The following is a 24101-nucleotide window of genomic DNA, read 5'->3' as shown; positions in this document are numbered from 1 at the left end:
ATAAGATTTTAAATATAGCTGTCTTTTCACTGCAGTATGTGCAAAATATTAAATACATTGGATTCTTAAGTACACAAGATTTCAAAATAAGTCACATTTTGTGCGTTCAGTCAACAAAATGCAACCCAACACTCACCTTTGCAAAAAACTACAAAAACAAAAAACTACTAATTTACTTTGTGTTATGATATAACTGTTGTGTTCTTCAAAGAACATCCCAATTACACCATCACAGCATATCTAGCGCCGCCTCCTCCGGAATTTCGCTCTGTGATTGGTCGGTCAGTGTCACGGGATTCCAATATGTCCGCGCTCATTTGAAACAGCATAGTGAAGTGTGCTCGATCGCTTTTTCACTGCGTACTTCACTCTGTTTGTATGTTGGGCTCAACAAATAACCGAATAAAGAGGGAACGGCATCTGTTAAAAGAAATAACTGCACATCAGGACAGAAAGCTTGACTATTTGTTATTACCAGGTGTGTATTTGAGGGGTTGTTGTTAGCGTAGCTCAGCTGCTAATGCTTATTGACGTGCTGAGGTAAAACCGCAAACTTAATGCAACGTTAAATAAAACTGTCACCGGTTCTGGTTGAGATAGTTAATGAATGCAATAGTTGTGTGTTTTGGAGCTGTGCTTGAGTTAACAACCGAATGTCTGATGCAAGATATGTACAGTAAAGCTTTCCTGTAGCTCATTGGTTAGATCTTGGCGCTAGCAACGCTGAGGTCATGGGTTTTAGTCCAGGGATTGCACGTCCTCAGACACAAATGTGAATTATCATGGAGTGTAAGTCGCTTTGGATAAAAGCGTCTGCCAAATGCATACATGTAAAGGGACACATGGACATACATATATAGATGCTGCATAAAGCGCCACAGGAAATGTCATTATGTCAAGACTGTCATATAAACTCATACGGACGTCCATAATTCCTTATGACAAAAAATACTTTTGACAAAGTATGTCTAGGTACATAAAAACTGACACGTAGATTCATAAAAATAAGAAGAAGCATAATGAGACATCTTTGTGTGAAACAGATAATGCATAGATTTTCTGTAACGTGTATACCGTGTGTCCACAGAAATAATGCTGATATTGGGAACTCATGTCGCACGTCTATGAAAAGAGAGCCACAATGATAGCCGCAGGCGAGTTGCAGTCGTTTGTCCCATTCGGTCGTGAGCACTGCAGGAATCACCCGAATGCCGTGAACCTCCAGCTGCGGCAGCTGCAGCCGGCCTCTGAGCTCTGGTCCTCTGATGGGGCCGCAGGACTCGTGGGGTCTCTTCAGGAGGTCACTTTGCAGGAGCGACAAAAGGTAGCTGTCCATCTTTACACCATAGCGTGAAAACCCAGATGCCACCACTGAAGTCCTCTTCCGAGCACACTTTGTTGTTTTTAAGCTGCATATACTGGAAGCTAGTAGATCCCGATGTAGTCTACTTCAGTTTAGGGTCTGCCATCTAGGGGCATATTATGGGGATCACAGAGGGACACTCAACCTAAACTTAAAACGTCTTTGCTTGTGATGGCTATCGCATGATGAGAAAAACTCCAACAATCAAATGCGCAGTTGTAAATGTGATATTTTTGTGATGGGCAGGAGCACTGGCAGCTGAGGAAGGGAACAGCTCCTGATGAGGTCGATTATGAGGAGGAGCTGTACGTGGCCGGAAACATGGTTATTTGGAGCCGTGGCAGTAAGAATCAAGCCTCTAATGTTTACAAGGCTTTCACCGTGGACAGCCTCGTTCAGCAGGTGAGAGCAACAGACTCAACTGTCAAAGACATTACGTTGTCTTTCTAACATTTATTTAAAATGAATTTTTTTTATAGGCACTCTGGTGTAATTTCACTGTCCCACAGTCTAAAAAGGATGGTAAGCATTTGACACATTTTTGTGTTTTATAGCGGTCTTGGTTTTTTATCATTCCACTGTCTTTGGTCAGTTGCAGGACTCTGTAGTCAAACGTTTTATTTTCGTCATATGTTTAACTTCATCTTGTCTTAAGTGATGTCTTTTTCATATCCAGCAAAGGACGTTGTGGAAAAGACCGTGTGTATCGTCCAGAGCACCTGTGTTAATGTCCACAGCATGAGTGGGAAAGACTTCATATCTCCACTCCCCTTTCAGGTCAGAACATTTCACCTCTTCTGTCGGTTTAATTTCTCAAAAGATAGGACTAACGATGACTCAAGGTTTGTCTGACGTATCGCTTTGGTTTGGATGCTCTCTTCCAGGAGAGACATTGTCACAGCAGAACGATAGTTAGTGCCATCAGGGATTGAAGCAGCCTGACTGTCTTTTTAGCTCAGTGACTGATGCTGTGTCTATTCCATGAGATGTAATGGGTTATTTGGCATGCCGACAGAAATGCTTTTGAGTTAAAGAACTGCCAGTATTTGGACAACACAGTTTACTGTTTTGGCTCAGTCTGGTTAAATTTCATGAACATTCTCCACTGATGTTTTTGTGATGTCTCAGGGGATTTTTCGGTAGCACAAGTTAGTCCTGCGCGATATGCACAATGTGTGTAATAGAAGCCAAAAGTTTTCACATACTAAATGCACAAAAATATTACTCTTAAATAGTAACAATATTGTAATATGAAATTATAAGGATGTTGTAATGTTTTGCTGTTATTCAGTTTTTATTAATTCACAACCAGAAGTTCTAATTAAACCTTGAATGTTGTCAATTCTCGAACAAAATTACGAGTGTTTTCGTATTAAATCTGTTATTAAGATAATGTTAATTTTTTGTATTATTTCAAAATAAAGTCATCGGTATGCTGAACCCTGTATGCTACTAATGGTCCACGTATAATGTTAGTGAAGATAGTTTGCACCAAAAAAATGGAGGTTAAAATGTAATTTTTGGGTGAGAATTTTGAAACTTTTGCCGCTTTGTTTGAATTGGGAAAATGTTTTGAGTTACATTATGTGTATACAGTAAATCAAAGTATTTTATTTGAAAAGATCAAGAAAAATGCAATTTCTCACTATATGACTGTTAAATGTTAGTTTCCAGTAACAAAAGTTCGTAAGCTTTCCTTTTCCATTCACTCACTGTTGTGTCATGTATGGTTGTAGGTCTCTACTCTCTGGTCAGCCAAGTTTGGTCTGCTTTTAGAGCGCAAAAACATCCCATCTGATGGCCACATGAGCCCCGGCAGGTATATACATGCTCATACGGAATCTGTGAATGTGTGTAGGATATGATATCAGCATGCAGTCATTTCTTATGTCATTATTAGGGAACCTTTTCCGACTCTGTTCAGCATGCTGCATCCTTTAGATGAAATCGCTCCTGTTGTTTGTAAATCTGCCGGTAAGACCTGTTGCCAATTCTGTATCTTATGAAGAAAACATATTTTTGTGGTGTAAATATGACTTTTTCTGACCAGATATGTTTTAATGCCTAATAAAATGACTAGCCAGCTTTATTTACCTGTGAGACTTAATTTGTCTTATGAAGAACTCCCCTGTATGGCTGGTATTGTTGATGCTTCTCTCTGATCTCTCAGGTTTGTTTGAGCCACGGCTTCAGTATGTTTCAGATAGTGCTATGAGGGTTTTGTTCACCTGCCTCGAGCCCTCCCTCATGATGACGTACGACACGCAGCAGTGTACGCACACCGTCTGGGCTCTGCGCAGAGTCTCCCCTGAGGTACTGCCAAAGCAATACATACCTTTGTTTCCTCTTGCTTCAGTGAACATACATCAGTGTAGTCTGAAAGTAGTTATTTTGAGTTGATTAGAATACACGTTATTTTGTTTTTACTTTACAGAGGAGTAAAACCAAATTTAAGCCTATTTACACTTGATGTCTTTTACAGGAACAGACCACAGTGCTCAAGTGTCCCGAGCAGCCTGGTGTTCACACACCGGTCGCAACGCACAGCCTCCTCGGCTCCCACCTGAGAAACGTGACCCGGCTGGACTTGCCCGCTTCGCCCTTGCACTGCCACGCCCTGCACAACCAAAGCCGAATCCCCGCCTCACCCGGCCTGCACTCTCGGGTTCACTCGCCCAGCATTTCTAACATGGCTGCTCTCAGGTGCGTCCATGCGGGAAATTATTTGGTCCCATTTATTTTTCATTTTCATGTGAAAAGTTCATTTTGAAATAGGTAGATGTATTTGGAATGAAATCAACGGCAAGCTCATTCTTGTGTAACGCATCTTAATTTGCGTCTGACGGTCAGTCGGGCTCACTCCCCTGGCATCGCAGCGCCCTCCTTCTCTGGAGCACAGCGCTTCAACATGTCGTTCCACACCCCGTCCCCGCGCGGGCACAGCATCCTGGCATCACCCAACAGCACCCTTAACGAAACCGGCCTGATGCCTGAGATGGAGCCCATTCTTCCGGACCTTTGCATTGAGCAGCTGTGGACAGAGACCGGCGCTACCTCAAGGTCTGCGTATGCTCTGTGTTTACAGATACTTCTCTGTGAGAGCGCACGTGCTGTTTGTGATGTAATCATGAATGTTGTCTTTGGACAGAGAGAAGGGCTGTCAGGCGTCTAAAGTCTTCATCACCTCTGACCTGTGTGAGAACAGGTACCTGTGCTTCCTGGTCGAGTCTCACCAGCAGCTCAGGTGCACATGCTATTCTTCCCTTTTACTTCATCTTTAGTGATTAGGGAAGTTTGTGTTGATTTTTGAGAGTCATCCAAGGCGAAGCTCAGATGATAAAGTGAAACGGTCAAAACCGATGATTTATTCTCGTTTAAATGCCGTTCCTAGGTGCATCAAATTTCTGGAGAGCAACGAAACGTCTCAGTTGATATTTGCATCCGTGACTGTCATCGGTGCAAAAGATGCTGTGCCACTAGAGGTGAGATCTGGACTTATCAATGTGTCTCATTTTCTTATAACTGTACATTATTCATACTGTATTTTTACAGTATTTTAGTTCAAATAGATTTTACAGTTCTTAAAATGAGATTGGGCCTCATCCATGAGACATTTATAAATTCCAAGTAATTTGTATGTAAAGCGCACCTTCCCGAAAACTTTCTTCCAGATTCACAAGTAGGTTGTAAACATCAGATTTGGTAGTAATATGTGTGTTTTAATGAATTCCAATCACTCATAAACATGTATGCACATTTACAATTAGCATTCTCAGGTTTGGCTACATTATATTGCATACATGCTTAAGAGACTAATAGGCTATAATAGGCTATATGCCGAACAAAAAAAGTATCAATTTAGCCGTGGGCACCAAAGCGTTTTTAGCCATATGAAATAATGCCTGGTGCTCTTCTGAAAACGACCAGCCGGTGGGGCTTGAGAATGCTTTGGAGGCACTGCTCACTTTTCCATAGGTTGGTTGCTGTAATTTGGAATATTCACAGCAGTTACACCTTACTAGTAGCTTGTTTTGAAGAATATTTCTGAATATTAAAATTCAGGAACCAACGATATTAACTCCTCCATTGTTGTGTTGTACAAGTATGATGGTTGGTATGTGTAGGGCTTGTCCCGCCTCTCCTCCACTGCGATTGGACGGCTGTGTAAAACAGGACAGTGCCGAGCTCGGTGTTTTACCCAAAGTTAAAGAGTTAGAAATGAAATAAGAATGGGTAGATAAACTCGTGAAATATCATTATGATACATAGTGCATCAAAACACAGTGTCATCAGTTTGTCTAAAAGAATACAGAACGTTACGTGTGGTTTTATGCATTATTTACAAGTTGTATGGAGCAGGCCTACATTTATTTCGAACCCACGAACATCTTGAAAATATGAACATTTTCATGAATCCGAAAATTTACATTAGAGCGATTTTAGGATTTACATTAGGAAATTATTCTTCGCGGGTTTCGTGAATGAGGCCCGTTGTGTGCATGCATGCTTAGTTAATAAGACCCAATGTTTTATAACACCTAGAATAATAAACACAAATTTATTATAGTATTTTGTCAATTTGTTGAGCTATTTTTTCAGTCAGATGACCAAGTCAATATCCACCCTATTTAAAAATGCACATGTCTTGTCTTACTGTGAATAATATGAATCTACTATTTAAAATGTGTTATAAGAACATTACCCTATAAAATACAACTATTTTCCTTTTTGTTAAGATCTGTAAATAATGAAACAATTTATATTTTGGCCATATAAAGGTATACATATTTTTCAAATTGTTGCTCTATACTAGCGGTTGAAATACATCTGGTTCATCATCTGTAAGTGTCGTCCTCTACATCGTGGTCTGGACTTTAACTTAATTTCCTTTTTCTTGAAGGGCATTCATTGCATGCTGGTGCTGGAGGCCAGCGGGAGTCTGGTCCTGTACACAGGAGTCACACGGGTGAGCCCTGATTTCTGATGTTATTGCTGCGCCGCATCATTTATCCACGCTCAGGTGTTGCTGTGAGATCTGTGTCTGTACCGAAGCATTTCGTGTATTCTGTGCGCATACTTCTTTTTTATTAAAAAAGCCAAAGGCAGTACATTAGAGTCATTGCTCACAGCGTGTTTTTGACTTGAGTGCATCACATCCTTTATGTTCCTCACCAATCACCAGAGATTTGAAAATTGGCTGTAGGTGAGTCACTCATATCATACTGAGAGAGTCAGGCGTTCTGGAGGAATTGTGGCGATTGTTTACAGATGCAAAGGCATTTCTGTCTATACTATTTATTTACTCATATTTAAAGATTTATTTTCGGATTTAAGATTATTTTGCAATAACAACCGTCTGGAAGTACATCATCCCTTACCTATGTCATCATGTCTGGTATACCTCTAGGTCAGCAAAGTGTTTGTCCCAGGTCTGCTGTCTCCTACTTTCAGTGTTCAGAACCATCAGCCCCCGTTAAACACCCCTCTGGAGAATGTGAGCACTCCTGCAAGGGCTACGGTTCAGCACATAAGCAGACTTGATGAGGTACGCTTCTCTGTATACTTAAGAAGATAATATTTAAGGGAGGCCAAACACTAATAACCTTTTATTTAGGTTTTATCGTGGTTTGATCAATATCTATATTGAATCGCAAAGTTACGCACAACTCCATTTATTTTCTTTGACAACAAACACATCAAGTTGATCAACTGCTGGTTTGATAATCTAATTTCATGAAGCTGAGGTCTTAAATCAAACATACGATTGATTGTGAGCTTAGTAAATTTTTATCATAGCCAATTGAGTGTATTAATAGATATGGGATTACAAGAGTAAACCCTTTTAGAGCCGGCATTTAACATGAACTACTGGAGCCTTCATAAAAACATCTCTTAAAAAAAACACAAACAGCATTTTATTGACTTCACATCCTGAGAGCTGCATTAAGAGCAGCTGATTTACGTACCGGAAAACAGATTGCAAACGCGGTTTGTTCTTTTTTTTGTTGATCAATTTGAGTAATTTAATACAAATAAATAATAGTAATAAAGTAAAACTAATATATCATATTTTTGTGGCTTTTCATGCCTTTTCTTTGATGAAGTTAATGTTTTTCTTAGTTAATGTTTTAAAGGGAAGTAAGAGATTGTGGTTTGGCATAAATAGGAAATACTGTGTTACTCAAATTAAAATGCAACGTAAACAGAAATATATCCAGATTTGAATATGCACGTTGCAGATGACAAGCTTCTCACTTCCCCAGCATGCTTTCCATAATGCTTTGAGAAACATATCATACCAATAGCACATTTTAGGAAAATCATTAGCATTCAGATGGATTTGTTTACAATGTCAGAATAAATATTTTATTCTGTTTGCTCTGAACAAGGCTGCTGGCTGATATGAACCGTACTGATCTCTCCTCTGTCTCACTTTCCCTGCACTCAGGTGGGCATGCCATCCCCTGTGTTAGAGATCCGTAGCTCGACGAAGCACCACGAGTCGTCATGGCTTGAGGACTCGCCGTTCCAGCAGACTGTTCCCCTTGTCCACACGCTGCGAGATGCCGTCGGCAACAGACTCACGCTGGTCAGTACGGCACATTAGTTATAGTCCGTTAATGAGGTGCTGGTGTCATATAGCTATAAAAAAAGACTAAAATAGCAGAGATTACTATGATCTAGAGGTTTGTGGCTTATTCCAAAAGATTCATAAATACAATTGCTGATGACCTGTATGTTTGCCATTATTTTAATTCTGTTTATTATATGGCTTACTAGTACACTTAACTCGACGTCGTGTCATTTTGAGACGTGTTATTCCCCCAATGACAGTAGCTAAAACTGAAAATTCATCTGGCTGCTGCGTGTCATCTTGACCAGTGCTGCTCAATACTTACAGATAAATTAAGTGTAAATGTGCCTGATTAATTAGTAACATTATATTAACAAAGATCAACAAAATTTCATGTTCGTCTTTTTTGACTTTAACCTGCTAGAAAATCTTCTTTCCTCTTGGAAGGTTAGCATTTGTTATAGATAAATTAAGATGAAAGTATTTAAATGTGCAAATCAGCCTCATGTTAAGCAAAGTGTCTTCGTTCATTTACAATCTAATGCAATGTTATTTGAAACTAGGCATAAAAAAGTTTGCATTATTTAGGAATTATTAGATGATAAAGTTGATTTTCATTTAGTCCAAAAAGGTAAATAGGCAGAAAACAGAAGCTGATATATCAGACGGTTTTGATTGGTTTTGTTTTTATTTGATTATTTCGATGACTTCATTCTTACCATTTTCTGTTTTTCAAAACAACAATAATAAGTCGAATTAACTAAGTTTGTCAAAATGTTTAATAATGGAACATGAGAGATTCGCAAAATTGCTGTGGCCAAACAGGGTGAAGAATACAGCGTCCATGTTTGTTGTGTCCAGCACTGCTGTAGGGGTTGCTGGTAATTGCTTGTGTCATACGGCAGCCGCTCTGTAATTGAGTGCTGTTCCAGCCACGGGACACGACCGTCATGGCAGTGTGGGGCTTCAGACATGAGCACCAGGAGGCCTTCATTGTTTTGACACAACTCAATAAGGTCTGGTCCCCTGCAGTCAAGCTTCTATCCACAGGGCCGGTGTTGTCATTCCCCACTGAACCATGTGTTCCTGCCAACAAAAATCCCCTTGCAGGCCTGTCAAAGCCATTTCGCCTCGACAAACTTATGTAGGATGATATACTTCTTAGGAACGGTTTTAAAAATAGCAAACGTCGTCTATAAAGGTTTATATGTATTCACATCATTGGATTTTTACATTTATGCATTTGGCAGACGGCGTATGTTTTATCATGTACGTGTACCCTGCAAATGAAACCAATGACCTTTGTGTTGAAGCAGTACTCAATACTGCAATGTTGTTGGTTTGCATATTTATTTGAAATTGTCTGTGTTGGTGTTGCTTGTTTAATATCTGCCTCACGTTTTTCTGTTGTTCAGGAATTAAGCACCGGCTCCATGTTAAGAATCACCATTCCTGAGGTGGCCACTTCAGAGCTTGGTAAGAAAAACATAAAAAACTTAATTCGTGTTCAGTTGAAGAAAGGAAGTTATATACATCTGGGATGGCATGAGGTTGAGTAAATTACTGTGTGAGAATTTTCATTTGTTAAAAAACATTTCTTTAACAACCCCCCGTCATGGTGGCAAACATAAGTTTTTTCCTTTCTAGTTTGTAAGAAATATTTGATGATCTTTTCCAGATGTCTTTACAGTTCTTCTGAATTAAGGGCAGTCTCCTGTTAATGAATGATGTAGTTCAAAAGAAGTGGTCTTTCTGCCGCTAATAAAGTGGCATTTTCTTCAGCTCTGTCCTGACCTTTCACTGTTTGTTTGCTAATGAAGCCGCAGGCGTCATCGAGAGCGTGATGGAGGGTTTTTCTTAGGGACAATATGAGCAGGAAATGTCTTCACACATTCCTGATTCACGTCATAGAAGTTGGTTCACAATGTAAGATAAAAGCATGTAATGCCACAGAAGATTCTGAAAAATAAAAATTTGTTTCCATTTGCATTTAAAAAGGTGAAAATAACAGAAAAGATGCTCTTTATTTTTTAAGACCTCAAATACGACGAAGAAAACAAGTTCAGATTCAATTTTAAGCAATTTCGCTTTTTCATTTTTAAGTCTGTCGTGCTGTCACTCTTTCACATTGCTGTTGGATGATTTTATGTCACTCCTGAGGTTTGATTTAGTTGAAATTCAACAGAGACTGGAATGAAATTGCCACAATACATCTAGAAATGATGATTAAGTAAACATTTGGAATGCTCACTAAATTCTTTACACGGCTGTATATCGAAAATATAACATGTTAAGAAAATGCGTGTTGCTTGCCTGTATAAAACCGATACTTGGATTCCACTTTCATTTAATACACGGCTAATTTTATTGCACATGATTCATACAGTGTCAATGTTAAAGGCATCTTAAATTTTGCCCACCTCTGAACTGTTTCAAGATAAAGTCCTACATATTCCATTTCATATCTTACTGTAACAAGCCAACTTAAAAAATGAAACCCCCATGTGTCCCTCCACCCTCATGTATTCTCCTCAACATCTCTCCGTCTCTTCATCTGCCCGTGTCACACACTTTGGCAAACAGTCATCTGTGTGTAGTGGTCCTTTCTCCATTCCCCTCCATGTGGCCGCCCCCTCGCACAGATTCGAGTTCCAGCTCCGGCTGTGTCTTTTGAAGTGGCGGCCCCCTCCGTGCACACCGTACACCATCTCCATTATCATCACCCCCTCGCTTCATCAACACGCTAACACTTTGATGTGCACATGGGGGTGGGCGATATGGCCTAAAAATGAGGTTCAAATGGGTTGTCATTTTTACTCAAGGAAATATAATACTATGGTATTTGTTTATTTAGAGGTAGATATAACTACATTTTATTCAAAGTGTTTAAGGCAAGAGTTTGTACTGCTGTACAAGAGTTTAACACAAAACCTAATCATTGTTCTTCTCTCGTCTCTACAGTCAGACGGTGCTTGCGCGCCATCAGGTTTATTCTTCCCAAGGACACCGCCATGAAAGTGCTGCTCAAGTGGTACAACATTTACAACGCCCCTGGAGGTCCCAGCATGCACCTGGAATGGAACCTGTTTGTAACGTGTTTGATGACAATGATGGGTTACAACACGGAGCGACTTACATGGACTCGCAACGTAAGAGTTTCTTAATGCTTGAATCTAGAACACAGAAAATACACACTAACACAGTGGTGTTAAATTGGGACATTCCATAAACTTCCATTGATTTTATATCAGGCTTATGATATATTGTATTTCCTACCCCAACACCTAAACCTAATAATCACACAAACCTTTCTGCATTTTTTAATTTTCATTTAATATCATTCTGTATGATTAACCATCTGTTTTCCCTCATGGGGACCTACAGAATGTTCCCCAAAAGGTCAAAATCTACTGGTATAACTATCTTTGTGGGGACAGTACACAAACACACACACACACACACACACACACACACACACACACACACACACAAAATGACTAATAGAAATTGGGACACTTTATTTGAAATGGGTGCATTGAAGTGTCCAATTGTTCAGTACTTGTATGTCTACAACTATTATCATTAACACAGTTGTTATTTACACAGCTTCATTTTGAAGTGCCTCTCTCACCAGTAATTGCCCCTAAGAAGGCCCGTCCTGCAGAAACGGGTTCGGATGAGGTGAGTGTCCTTACACATGTCAGAGGCAAAGGTCGGGGTCAGAGATCCTTCCATGACCTAGACTCCTGTTTATTGTACAGTGTGTGAGAAAAAGTAAATAAGTAGATAAGAAAAGGTGAGTAAAAGGGTAGAAAGTAGATTTGAAGGTGTCATTGTGATGAGTTCTCACTTCAAAGAACCTGACCTTTGGGGTCAGTAGGGCATAGGGGTGTTTTCTACCTGATTGGATGTAATTAATCAAAACAAGTCCCTGGTTTGCTGAATGTTGATAATGTTTGAAAGATGTGACTTGATATGTCTGTTCTGACATCAATAGGATTGGGGATACCTCCGTTGCTCCGACTACCATTGGCAGGTTTCCATGCGACCTGTGGTGGCCGTTCAGGGCTTGGAGGCGGTTTCGCCCCCTGCTGGTGTGGAGAAGCACGAGTCCACTCTGGGCCTGGAGTCCTCTGCGCTGCTATTTCCACACATCCCGGTTCTCTTCTATGTGCTGCATCTGCTATATGAAGATCTGAAACTGGACGAGCTGCAGCGGAGCGGGGCGAGAGCTCTGGTCGGCCTTCTGCAGCAGCTGGCAAAGTATTCATCTCTTGTCTCTTTAGCCCCCTTTTATTAATAGTATAGTTGAGAGAGTAGATTATACGGGAGTAGAAGGGCGACAGAAATGGAAAAAATAAGCATACGATGACGCATGTGCTTTAAAATCGTCCACGATTGTGACTGCCAAAATAATGTCAGCCACTTCACAGTTGTTACTGTGTGTCTGGTGGACCAGGTTTGTTTTGTGTAGATGGCTGTAATGTGTACTTCATTGATTCATGAAATGTCAAGTGTTTTTTTTGTCATGTTGACAACGAGGGTTTAACCAGGCGCTGTTTGGAACGGTGTGACTGTAAAGCATGAACACGTTGTGTCGTAGTAATACGACGCTCAACCACAAAAAAGTCCTGTATCTTGATATCAATTAATTTTAATTCATGAACATAAAACAGTTACTCTATACGTTACCAAGTTAGCATTGATAATTAGACTTAGCGAACATCTGTCCACAGATTTTCTTGTTAATCAGAAGTAGAGTCGGTGTATGAGACTATGCGTCATGAGTTTGGTATCAGGGTATATTGTATTGGTGTATATTGACCATCTGATGACTCTGTTAGCCGCTAATCATTTCTTTCTCTGGTTTCATTAGGGACCTACAGCTGGACGAATACATTGATCTGTACTGGCGCGATTACCCCTCATCCATCAAAACCTTCAAGGAGGCCTGCGTGATTGATCAAGGTACGAGCCCGATCGATGCTCATTAGCAGCCAAAGGCTTTTTTATCCATTTAGCCTACATTGCTGACTTGTTAGGGACCAGATATGCATGTTGTGGCTATTTTTGGGGTTTGATTTGTCATTTAAGTGATTTGGTTGGGTTGTGTTGAGGCAACTGACATTTGTGCCTTATTTGGAGATGATTTGAAGCGCAGGACACTGCGGTCACTATTTAACCTGATGTCATATCATCTGTGCATGCTTAGACCAGATGGGCTTGATGACTTGGCCCGTGTTCTTAAATGGAGAAGCTCCGTGTGTCTTCGGCTGGCTCAGTCGGTGCCTGAGAGGGCAGAATGTTCCACCGTTTCCCTACCTGCCCGGCATCTGCGAGAGGACCAAACTACTGGTGCTGGTAAGAGCCAAAAAGGCACCTGTGAAAAATGTCATCTTTATGGCTTTGTTTATGGCTCACTCCTAATCCTGTACGCTCATAAAAAAATTATATCGAAAAGATTGCCACATTGTCCAACAGGGGGCGCTAACAGTGAGCAGAGAAAGTGGGTTTCATGCCCTCAGCTGGCACACATGTTCTTTGGAAATGTCAGGCAGTTAGATGGCAAAACGCTGAAAGCTAATCATAATGACATTTTACCAACGCCAAGTTCTCCCCGGGCGGACTCGACTTCCTGTGTGTGCGTGCAAGAATGATGCCCCACCTCAATTATTCCATGGAAGTGTTGGATTAAATCACTCGTAAGGGTGTTGGGAGGGGTCATGGGTGGCATGATGCGTGTGTTAGCTTTTTACTTCTTTCCATCAGGCTGAACGAAGTGACGCACAACCCAAGCGAGCTTCTGACAAGCTGTTACGCAATTATGGGCCGCGTTTACCCTGTTGCTCCGGTCCCTTAGATTAGAGTCCTGAACATTAGGGCATCCATTTAACCCTCAGCACCAACTCTCTTTCTCTCGCTGTCTCCCTCTCTACCTGACTCTCTCCCTTTCAATTTCAATTTTCAGATTAAGTGTTCTATATTGGCACAACAGAAACTGAACCTTTGTGTAGTCAAAGCTGTGTGTAAGTAGTGTGAATTGTGTTAACATATAAAAAGTAATGTACAGCCATGGAAAAATTATGAGGCCATTTTAAATATACATTTCATCAGCATTTCTAGATGAATTTCAACAAAATCAAACCTCAGAAGTGATAGAAAGTCATCCAACAGCAATGTTAAAGACTGACAACTGAGAAGACACATGAAAACTGTGATCAATATCCAGGTCATCACAAAAAAAACATTTTTTAACTTTTCTTAAATACATGTACTGTCGTATTGTTTAAAAGTGAATCTGAACCCATAGGTGTAATTTGCCGTTGGGACATGTCCCTATTTTTATATTTTATTTCACTTATTGATTAAATTGGATATTCCTAATTATAATTTTTTTTTCTCTGGAAATCATCTTGCAACTGCACCCTTGTGGCCTTGCGACCCCCCTCGGGGGTCCCGAGCCCTACTTTCGGATGCACGGCACCAGCCAAGTGACCTTTCCCAAATGACAGTTTGGGAACCACATACTGTATGAGCTGGAGTCAAAAAGCGGAATAGCCAATGGACGGACCGTCTACTATATATGACACATTTTCCCAACAAGTTATTTCAGAAACATTTTATTTATGTATTTTTTTTGTGTAAGGATGCTTAATAAATTATCGGCCATATCGATTTTGGACGATAAATGGCAATTTTTTCCCTAAATTTGTTTGCGGAATAGGCTGATAACAAAACTTAGGCCGATATATTATAGCCAATAAATTATGAATCATTTCCTCTGATTAAACTTCTTCAGCTACACGCTGCTCACAGTTAAAATCCAGTACAGAACCGTCATTCTGTCATGATCATTCACTTTCTGCTATCAGCAAAACATAGTTGATATAATATGTAGATATTTATGAATGTGTAAATTATAGGAACAAAAGCATAGTGTTTGAAGCTGACTGCTGTCTGAATGCTTTCTGTCTTGAGACCTGTTAGTGGCTATTGAAAAAACCTTTCTGGGTTGCTCTGGAAGAACATCTTTAGTTTGTTCTATTAAATAAACATTATACCAGAAAAGTTTAAAAGTTAAAGAATAATTTTCAGTCTCCGAAAATGGTATATTCATATTTAGATACTGTATATCGACCGATATATCGGTTTCCGATGTTCAAAAGTGATCTGTTATTATCGTTATCTGCTGGAATTTACATATTGGTGCACCCCATACATTTGTCATCTCTGTCCCCAGCCCATTTCAATACATAAAGTTACGCCAGTTTTCATTTTCTGCAAATAAATGCAAATTAAAAAAATTTTTTTTAAATTAAAACGAAATTTGGGAGAAATGTTGTTAGTAGTTCACAGAATTAAATTTTTCCTAAACACATATCTGTAGATAGTTAATTAAGAAAAACTCAAAATAGTTTTGAAATGTTCTCTTAATTTTTTACATGTATTTTTTATGTTGTGAAAAATGTACATGGTAAAGTAGTACAATATGCTAAAATATATGAAAACAAAGATTTGGAAAGAACAAAAAAAGATGTACAAGATACCGAGCTACTTGATTATAAATCCCAAAATGTGGGATGAAAACCTCATACGCACATGCCCATTGAATGCTATGATTTTACACTTTTCTCTCTTTACGTGGATCCTGAGAAATCGTACACACCAGCTCCTCTTATCAATCATTATTTGAATCATTATTCCTATTACATTTTCATGTACTTTTTATGTCTATTTTAAACCAAAAAGTTATGAATTGCAGCTTTAAAAACCACAAACACACAGGACTCAAACACCTTATGAACCGCTATGGTAACAATGGAGCTGTGGTTTTACTAAAGAAATGGTCTTTTTGTGCTCTATGTCCCGAGGGCCCCATGCGCACTATTTAACCAATGTGTTGCGGTTATGATGCATGCAATCATGTGTGTGGTTAATGACTCTGTTCCTGCGTCACATCATGATGAAATGTGTTCGTTCCCCCTCGCATCAAACCAAAGCCACACAGGTGCTGCCCCGCTGCTAATACTCATATTATTTCAGTTTTTTTTAACTTCCTCTGTCTTTTTTTCAGAGCTACGCCCTTTATGTGGTCGGAGATGAGGATGCAATCTCGACCAATGTGTCCAAGTACCTCTCCAAGCTGTCAGCAGGTGGGCTCGGTGAGAAATGCTGTGTGTGTGTGTGTGACTAGACTTTTTTTTAAGTATGCTATAGAAAACTAAGACGGAGAGTAAACGCGTAAATTAGGATGGTTTTGTAAATGTAGTGCTCTTGTATGTCCGTTGGCGGAGCATTGTGTTAGCAGTACAAAAGTCAATAAAAAATTTCCTGAAACCATTTTGATTGATGTCATTGCAAACCTACTACGTGACACACATTTCAGTTTCTTACATATTTTCTGTTCTGTTGTTTTTGCAGGGCAGAAGAAAAACTTCAGCGAGTCTTTTCTGGGCAGGTAACAGAGCTTTATAACTATTGTCATGTTCATTATTTTTGTTCATCGTGTGACCTGTGTTTGTTTATCTTAAGAGTTGCCTTTCTGTGTTTTCCTGCATGTGTTTGTTTGGTGTTCCACAGGCAGAACTGTGTAAAGGCAGGAACATCGTCCAGCTGTTTAGCTGAGAAACTGGTGCTGTGGTTAACGTCTGCAGGTCAGAATCACTCCGAAATCAAAGTTCTTTTCACCTTTCAGGACTTGGCACATCTATGTAAATGCAGGTGCCAGGAATTAGCAAGCCTGTAGTTCATAGTCGTTCTTACGCATTTGTGTGTTCCTTTTAGGGTTGGGCGAAACATATTGAAACATTGCGATGGTTGATGACATCAGGGGGGCGGGGTGAGGCAGGGGTGTATAAGTTGGCTAGATGGCCCTCTCCCTAAACATTAAAAACAATTAAATCAGTGCTCCAGATTGCGAACAAAACTCATTTTGTGACCAGTTTTCAAGGCCATGTGATTTTTTTCACAAGCACTCACACATGTACGACCTGCAAATTTGGAATTTCTTCAGGTAGTTATTACATGTGGAAAGACGAGACAATCTGTGTAGGCTGTGTGTGTTCATTTACATACCTGCGTAAAGAATGTTTTGGGCCATAGACCTGATCTGAAGCTGTCTTACGAAAAGCTTCTGAATTTGTTTGTATAAATGAAATCATACCGAACCGTCACAAGGGGCACGTGACTGCACGGTGTTTACATGCCTTTGATTTACACACAGGATTCACATTGAAGGATCTTGAGACAGTTCCGTTCGGTGTGGCTCTGCCGATCAGAGACGCCATCTACCAGTGCCGAGAACACCCCTGCTCTGATTGGTCCGAGGAGGTGTGCGCTCTGATTGGAAGACAAGACCTGACCAAGCAAGCTCACAAAGTTACACTATCCAATCGAAAATCGGTGAGGAAGGGAATAACCACTGGATTATAGTGGAAATGCATATATAGACTTTTCGGCAGTATATGTGTTGAAAATATGCCAATAAACAACCACAGAAAATGAGCTGTACACATCAGATACACACCGTATCCCACAATGCACCAAACGCAACTGAATTATGCGTTAACATTAGCGTTTGTGTTTTATGTAGACGGTTGGTCTGAATGTGATGTTAGAGCCTCCCGTCACCACTGAAGCAGATGAGGAAGAGGACGGCATGACGGATCTGGACACAGATGTGATGGGTTTGATCTGGAGTCAGGATCTGAGGGTGCAGGAGGTCAGACGTCTGCTTCAGAGCTCCAGACCTGTACGGGTCAACGTGACCCATCTGCCTGAAGTCAGTGACCACGAGTACATCGAGGAGAAAGAGAACAAGTGAGTGGCCTTAGGCCTGTATGCAGATTTCTGTCTTCTGTGAGTGTCGCGTGAATCGCATTTTAGGATTAGTCAAGATATCAATAGAAACGGGGAAGTTATAGTGCTTCCTGTGGCTCAGTTGTTAGAGCTTGGCGCTCGCAACGCAAAGGTTATGGGTTCAAACCCAGGGATTGCACATACTTTGAAACAAATGTAAAGTCGACGGCAATGCAAGTCGCTTTGGATAAAATCATCTGCCAAATGCATACATGTAACACTTTTGATTTATTTAATTTTGTTTGTGTTGCAGGCTGTTGCAGTTGTGTCAGCGGACCATGTCTCTTCCCGTCGGGCGAGGGCTCTTCACTCTCTTCTCATACCACCCTGTGCCAACCGAACCCCTCCCTGTGCCCAAACTCAATCTGACTGGTACTGTCATCAACCACCGCCCATTCTTTGAAGTTCCCTAATGAATAGCTTTACCGAGTTAGCAAAGCAGTTTTTAAGAGCTTTCTTGGATTTCTAAAGTTAGTAATTGTACCCAGAAGACACAAACCTCAGACCGATCCCACCACACGTCGCTCACTCTTCAACTGCATCCTACAATACACGACGTGTGCTCGCTCCTGTAGAGATTCTTTTATATTCAACATTTTTGCTTTGATAAAGTTAGATTTTGTAGTATTTTTCGGTATGTTTGGTTGATCTTGGTTCACACAGTCAGCACCATGATATAAATATGAAAATGTTGCTGTAGAAACATCGTGTATAGCTTCCATTTTATGACATTGTTGTGTATTTTTAATTGTTTGACACGTCTTTCAGTTAGTCGAGAACTTTTCAAATTTCAAAGATAGACATATTGATGTTTGATTAAGTTATGTTTAATAATGGTTCAATAAAAAATATTTTAAATGTAAAAAGGTCACCAAACGTAGTTTTTGGCTAACAAGCCTTTATGCTAGCTTTAGTCTTTTCGGTCGTTTCATTTAAGCTGTCCTTTTGTTTGTCTTCTCGCTAAGGTCGGGCTCCTCCCAGGAACACCATGGTGGACCTGAACAGTGGCAACATCGACGTGCCGCCCAACATGACCAGCTGGCCAAGCTTTCATAACGGAGTTGCGGCCGGGCTGAAAATCGCTCCTGCCTCTCAGGTGGAATCTGCGTGGATCGCTTACAACAAACCCAAAAGCGCTGACCTGGCCAATGAGTACGCAGGATTCCTTATGGCTCTGGGTCTCAACGGCCACCTTACCAAACTAGCAACACTTAACATCCACGACTACCTCACCAAGGTGAGTTATCGGCGGTCATATCTAGAAGTCATACATAGAAACCAGAGGTGGGGGCGGGACTCTTTGAGAGTAATCAACCACACAGAACACCATAGCAACCCACTGACTACCGTTTACAGCATCACACGAGAATCATGCTGGTGAGTTTTGCCAGTGCCTCCGACGATTTCTCAGGAATAAGAGTTTCTTCTGTTTCATTTTCAGGTCAAACACATTTTCGTTTTTGCAGTCAGTGCTCACAATGACGACACATTTTCAGTGCAATAATGGAAATGAATGTAATGCAGGTTCTATTTTGAACGCTAGAAATGCGGCGATAGGATTTTTTTGATAAAGATTTTTAATAATTTACATTTTTAGTTTACCTTGATATTTCTGCAAAACACTTTTATTTATTTTAGACTATATTTACACAATATTGTCCAAAAATTACATTTTGATTTTAATTCTTTCACTAAGAGAAACCAACATTGGTCTATGCCACTGAAATTGTGTATTAGACGTATATCGAAGTCAAAAAGAATTTACATTTTAATTTTCTTTTACGCGACGACTTGAGGCACGCTTGAAGTTTGAAGTTTGAATCTAATTTTTTTTTAAGTCCAACATGGCGGCTCTTCTTCAAGAGTGAATCTTTGAACAGGAGAGCGGTGAGGATGGCTTCCTCCTCCTCCTCTTATCTCTCCATTGGTAGCTCTGGAGTTGTCAGGTTTGCATGTTTTTCTTGGGTTTTCTGCTCTCATCCTGTTGTTTTACTCACATGAAAGACAAACGTAGAGCTGAGTTTCACTCTGACAGTTCACAGGGCAGTAAAGTGCGCTGCTCTCTCATTTCCAGTCAGGTCAGGCTTTGTTGAGACTTTCTGTGGTCGCTTAGCGTATCTGTAATCTATAAACTATATCGAGCCTTCAGATAGCGTGGTGTTTACACTGGCCTCTCCCACACTCACATCTGCGGCCTCTCGTAGAGCTTGTGCCGTTTTTACAAGAATCGGATAGAAAAACATCCTGTTTCACTTCATGTGAACACAAAATGAATGAATGAGGGGGTTTATTGAATGAATGGAGCTTTTATGCACTTCAGAAGGAATGGATAAAATCTAGTTATGATCAGTGAACATATTGGTTCTTTTTGACTTTCTAACCGCAAAAAAAATCACATTCAAATTAGAGGTGTAATACAAGTTATTTTAAGTGTGTCCGCTCATTGTAAGTGTTGAAGAGCCATTCTAATACTTCTATCTTGTCTGTGTTAGGGTCACGAGATGACCAGCATCGGGCTGCTGCTGGGTGTATCGGCTGCCAAACTGGGCACCATGGACATGTCCATCACCCGCCTGCTGAGCATCCACATCCCTGCGCTGCTGCCGCCCACTTCCACCGAGCTGGACGTGCCGCACAGCGTTCAGGTGGCCGCCGTGGTCGGCATCGGTCTGGTCTATCAGGGCACCGGTCACCGACACAACGCAGAGGTTCTGCTGGCTGAGATCGGTTAGTTTAGTCTGCAGTGTTTGCTGGGAATGAAAAGATTTGCAGTTGATTTTCTTAACTTTTCTGAGTACTTTTTCTTTTCTTTTCAGTTGAGTTTTTTTTTGTGTGCTTTTGCACTCTGATTTACAGCCTGAATTGATCTCAGAGATCCCTCCCTTGACTCAAATTTTGCATTAGAATTGAAGTTTAGTTAAACTTGAGGATCATTCATAGTACATACTGACATTTAATTTTTAAATCTGCAATTGGTAACTTTGCATCTGTATCGCCATCTTTGTTTGAAACATGAAATTGCAAGTTGCTTATCTCTAGTACTTAACACATTTTTGGTGAAATCTTACAGGAGTGCTTAAATTATGAATCATTAGTATAAGCTTACTTTTGGGAATCAAGGAAAGAAAAGAACATTTCAAACTGGCTTATTTTGTTATACAGTATTTTTAAACCTTTGTAATGGAAATGACGGGTCAAAGGCGTTAAGATCAATCTAAATTTACAAAGATTTAATGTCCACAGAAAGCACATTAAATGTAAGTAAAATGTCTACTTTATGCTTCCAACCAAGTTTTTGGAGTATAAAATGTCCAAATTTGGTTGTAAAGGAGTTACATTCATTCTGATTGTTACGTTCATTCAGTGTAACACAATATTTATATACAAATTCAAACAACATGCGTATTCTGACTTGTACATATTAAAATATATAAAAGAATAAGTGAGCATATTACATTTTATTGTGCTTTAAATGAGTAAAAATTCTTATTGAAAAACCGTAGGATAGTGGCAAATCTCAAAAAGTACTTAAATTACAACTAATTTGCATTTTTGGTGAAAGAAATTAGTCTTTTAATATTTCATAAATAGAATTTTTGTTGTAAATATGCCTAAAAAAATTATAACACTGAATGACATTATTGAGCGTCTTCTGTAAACCAGGAAAAGATGTATAATATAAAAAAAATTGAATTGAATTACACCGATTTAATTTAACAGTATAACACATTGAACACATATAATATACAAATATTTGTTTTTATTCCAGTAAACAAATGCTGTATGTTTAATATAGAATTAAATAAGTGCATTTTTTTGTGTTTTATAGAGTCTGTAACTGTATGTGTGTGTTGTTGTCTAGGCCGTCCACCAGGTCCTGAGATGGAGTATTGTACAGACAGAGAGTCTTACTCTCTAGCAGCGGGGTTGGCACTCGGCATGGTCTGTCTTGGGGTGAGATTTTTTGTGTCTGTATGTTTTCTGAAGGTTGTTCTTTTTTCCGCACCGTAGCAGGTCATTTTATTTTTTCTTTAATGTTATTAGTACTTTAAATAAAAACCTACTGTTCTTGTTTTGACCCATATCTCTTTACACGTACACTTACTTTTTTTTGTCACATGCACGCAATGCGATATGTTCAATGTGCAACCTCTGAAAAGACATTTTTAATGTTTCAAGTGTAAATCAGAACTCATTTATCCTCTGCTGGCGTAAGATATACTGTTTGAGTGTATCAGTGAGAAGCCGTTGTCAGAGTAATTCCCACGCTGACCCTGCTGTTTTCTGTCTTCCAGCATGGCAGTAATCTGATCGGGATGACCGACCTCAACGTTCCCGAGCAGCTCTATCAGTATATGGTGGGAGGACACCGTCGCTCTCATGCAGGCATCAACAGAGAGAAGCACAAGTCTCCCAGCTATCAGATCAAGGTGGAAAAACTTTGCATGCGACATAGCTTTCATCACTGAACCTTATAGAGAAATATCTGACACGAAATGCCAAAAAGGCATGTCTGATTTCTAACATCATGTGTGATGTGTTTGAAGGAAGGCGACACTATCAACGTGGATGTGACCTGTCCTGGTGCAACGCTCGCCCTGGCCATGATCTACCTGAAAACTAATAACAGGTGAAGTGTTGTATTTATAACACTTTCTGTTCAGTTTCACATGACCGACACACAACAGCCATATTAATAATTCACCATGCCATAACAGCACAAATGTCCCTTCACCTGTCACCAACTAATACTGGCAAGTAGCATGAATTTCTCTTGAATGTTACGAAATAGCTGTCGAAACAGGAAGATAGCCTTTAATGTCACGGACCAACTTCCTCTTTCAGTAGCCCCTACATGAGAAAACTTTATAGAAAGTGATGGTTGTCAAACAGTTTTATGAGGTTGGCAACAGGGCGTCACAATATCGAAGAAGAATGAAGTATGCTGCAACTTGTTATTCAACGCAGCAGGCTTATGTTTATTTCATTTTAAAACTACATTTAGAAAGTTATGACCCGCATGCATGTTTCAAATTCTTTCTGGGAAAGAAAAGCATTTGACACTCTGTACCTTAAAATATGAAATCACAGGTTCAGAACCAGGAAAATTCAACCAGTGTCAGAATTAAAAAATAACACATCGCATATGCTGCAAGTCTCTGGAGAAGATCATCACATCTGTGCAACTCTTCATTCACCTGTTCTGACCTTCACACCTGTCATTCTGGACTTTTGCAGGTCAATAGCTGATTGGCTGAAAGCTCCTGACACCATGTTCCTGCTGGACTTCATCAAACCTGAGTTTCTGCTGTTGAGGGTGAGAGGGCCGGCAGAAGGTCGATCTGACCTCAGGGCTCACAAGGACTTGCACATTAACACCTCTTTTTGGGTTCAGTCACACTTTGTACCCAGCGAGGTTGCGGGATGTGCTTATGGTTTACGAGGGCTTTAAAGGCCACATGGGGTCATTACTGGACAACTTTAATGTACTTGTTAGCTAACAGGATCCAAAGTCATTTTTTTGGCCAACGGACTATGCTTACGTGGACAGTATTTATAGTTTTCCAGATATACTTGATGTTGCGGTTAGAAATCTTTTTTTATTCTCCTTTTCACTTGTGTTTAACAGTTGCTTGAACGTTCACACTGCCACCGTCGAGAGCGTAAAAAGTGGCTGGAAGTCATTCATTTTCAATGTGAACTGCCAGTGGCGTGGCCGTTGAGGGCGTCGAGCAGAGTTGAAATCAGGTCAACTTTATGGTAATGAGCTATGACGTGGTTTGGCGGAAACCAATCGGAACGTAGAAGTCCACCGCTTGAGTGGGTCCCAGAGAACTCAGCCCTGTAAACTAGCGCCATAGCGTCCACAAATCTTTCTACAAGGTTGTTGACAGGGCAGCCAGAGCGATTTTTGACGCGCTTGACTGCGGCTGTGTGAACGTAGAGTTGGGAACAGTGTGAAGAATCAAACTTTACAAACTTCCTTGCAAACATTTTTCTTTGGATGAATCAACATCATATGTTTATTGATGTGTAAAAGTGTTTTCATTGTTTCTCCAGACGCTGGCCAGATGTCTGATCATGTGGGATGAGATCTTTCCCAGTACAGAATGGGTGAAAAGTAACGTTCCTCAGGTACGCCGCAGAGACTCATTGAAATTTACGCTGTTACTGTTTGACTTTTCAATAGAGGAAGCTGGCCATGTAGCCTCAGGTCATCATTTCGTTTCCTCTCTACCGGTAAAGTTCATAAGCCTGTCTGGCATTTAGCAATAGTACTGTTGCAAGAAAAGGAACTAGGTTTCC

The 24101-nt window shown here is 40.2% G+C and overlaps 1 protein-coding gene across 3 annotated transcripts in view; it reads left to right on the top strand.

Moving 5' to 3' along the window:
- Nucleotides 1–317: 317 nt before the first annotated feature.
- Nucleotides 318–24101, top strand: part of anapc1 (anaphase promoting complex subunit 1) — a 35876-nt gene continuing 12092 nt past the window's right edge. For 2 of the 3 annotated variants that reach the window (XM_056760016.1, XM_056760015.1), the window contains exons 1-34: nt 318–478; nt 1088–1324; nt 1610–1765; nt 1843–1885; nt 2040–2140; nt 3100–3182; nt 3264–3337; nt 3534–3676; nt 3846–4066; nt 4214–4423; nt 4512–4607; nt 4755–4845; nt 6264–6329; nt 6771–6908; nt 7812–7952; nt 9353–9413; nt 10899–11086; nt 11544–11618; nt 11935–12200; nt 12814–12905; nt 13150–13298; nt 16012–16099; nt 16359–16395; nt 16518–16591; nt 17161–17339; nt 17530–17756; nt 18049–18167; nt 18761–19032; nt 20288–20522; nt 21658–21749; nt 22091–22225; nt 22343–22425; nt 23034–23112; nt 23856–23930. In XM_056760016.1, the coding sequence (XP_056615994.1) occupies nt 1112–1324; nt 1610–1765; nt 1843–1885; nt 2040–2140; nt 3100–3182; nt 3264–3337; nt 3534–3676; nt 3846–4066; nt 4214–4423; nt 4512–4607; nt 4755–4845; nt 6264–6329; nt 6771–6908; nt 7812–7952; nt 9353–9413; nt 10899–11086; nt 11544–11618; nt 11935–12200; nt 12814–12905; nt 13150–13298; nt 16012–16099; nt 16359–16395; nt 16518–16591; nt 17161–17339; nt 17530–17756; nt 18049–18167; nt 18761–19032; nt 20288–20522; nt 21658–21749; nt 22091–22225; nt 22343–22425; nt 23034–23112; nt 23856–23930 (4302 nt within the window). In that variant the 5' untranslated portion in view covers nt 318–478; nt 1088–1111. The remainder of the gene's footprint in view (nt 479–1087; nt 1325–1609; nt 1766–1842; nt 1886–2039; nt 2141–3099; nt 3183–3263; nt 3338–3533; nt 3677–3845; nt 4067–4213; nt 4424–4511; nt 4608–4754; nt 4846–6263; nt 6330–6770; nt 6909–7811; nt 7953–9352; nt 9414–10898; nt 11087–11543; nt 11619–11934; nt 12201–12813; nt 12906–13149; nt 13299–16011; nt 16100–16358; nt 16396–16517; nt 16592–17160; nt 17340–17529; nt 17757–18048; nt 18168–18760; nt 19033–20287; nt 20523–21657; nt 21750–22090; nt 22226–22342; nt 22426–23033; nt 23113–23855; nt 23931–24101) is intronic. The other variant, XM_056760017.1, reaches the window with a different exon arrangement.

This window comes from Triplophysa dalaica, chromosome 11 (genome assembly GCF_015846415.1).
Source record: "Triplophysa dalaica isolate WHDGS20190420 chromosome 11, ASM1584641v1, whole genome shotgun sequence".
Lineage (NCBI taxonomy): Eukaryota > Metazoa > Chordata > Actinopteri > Cypriniformes > Nemacheilidae > Triplophysa > Triplophysa dalaica.
This window is presented reverse-complemented; position numbering and strand designations above follow the sequence as displayed.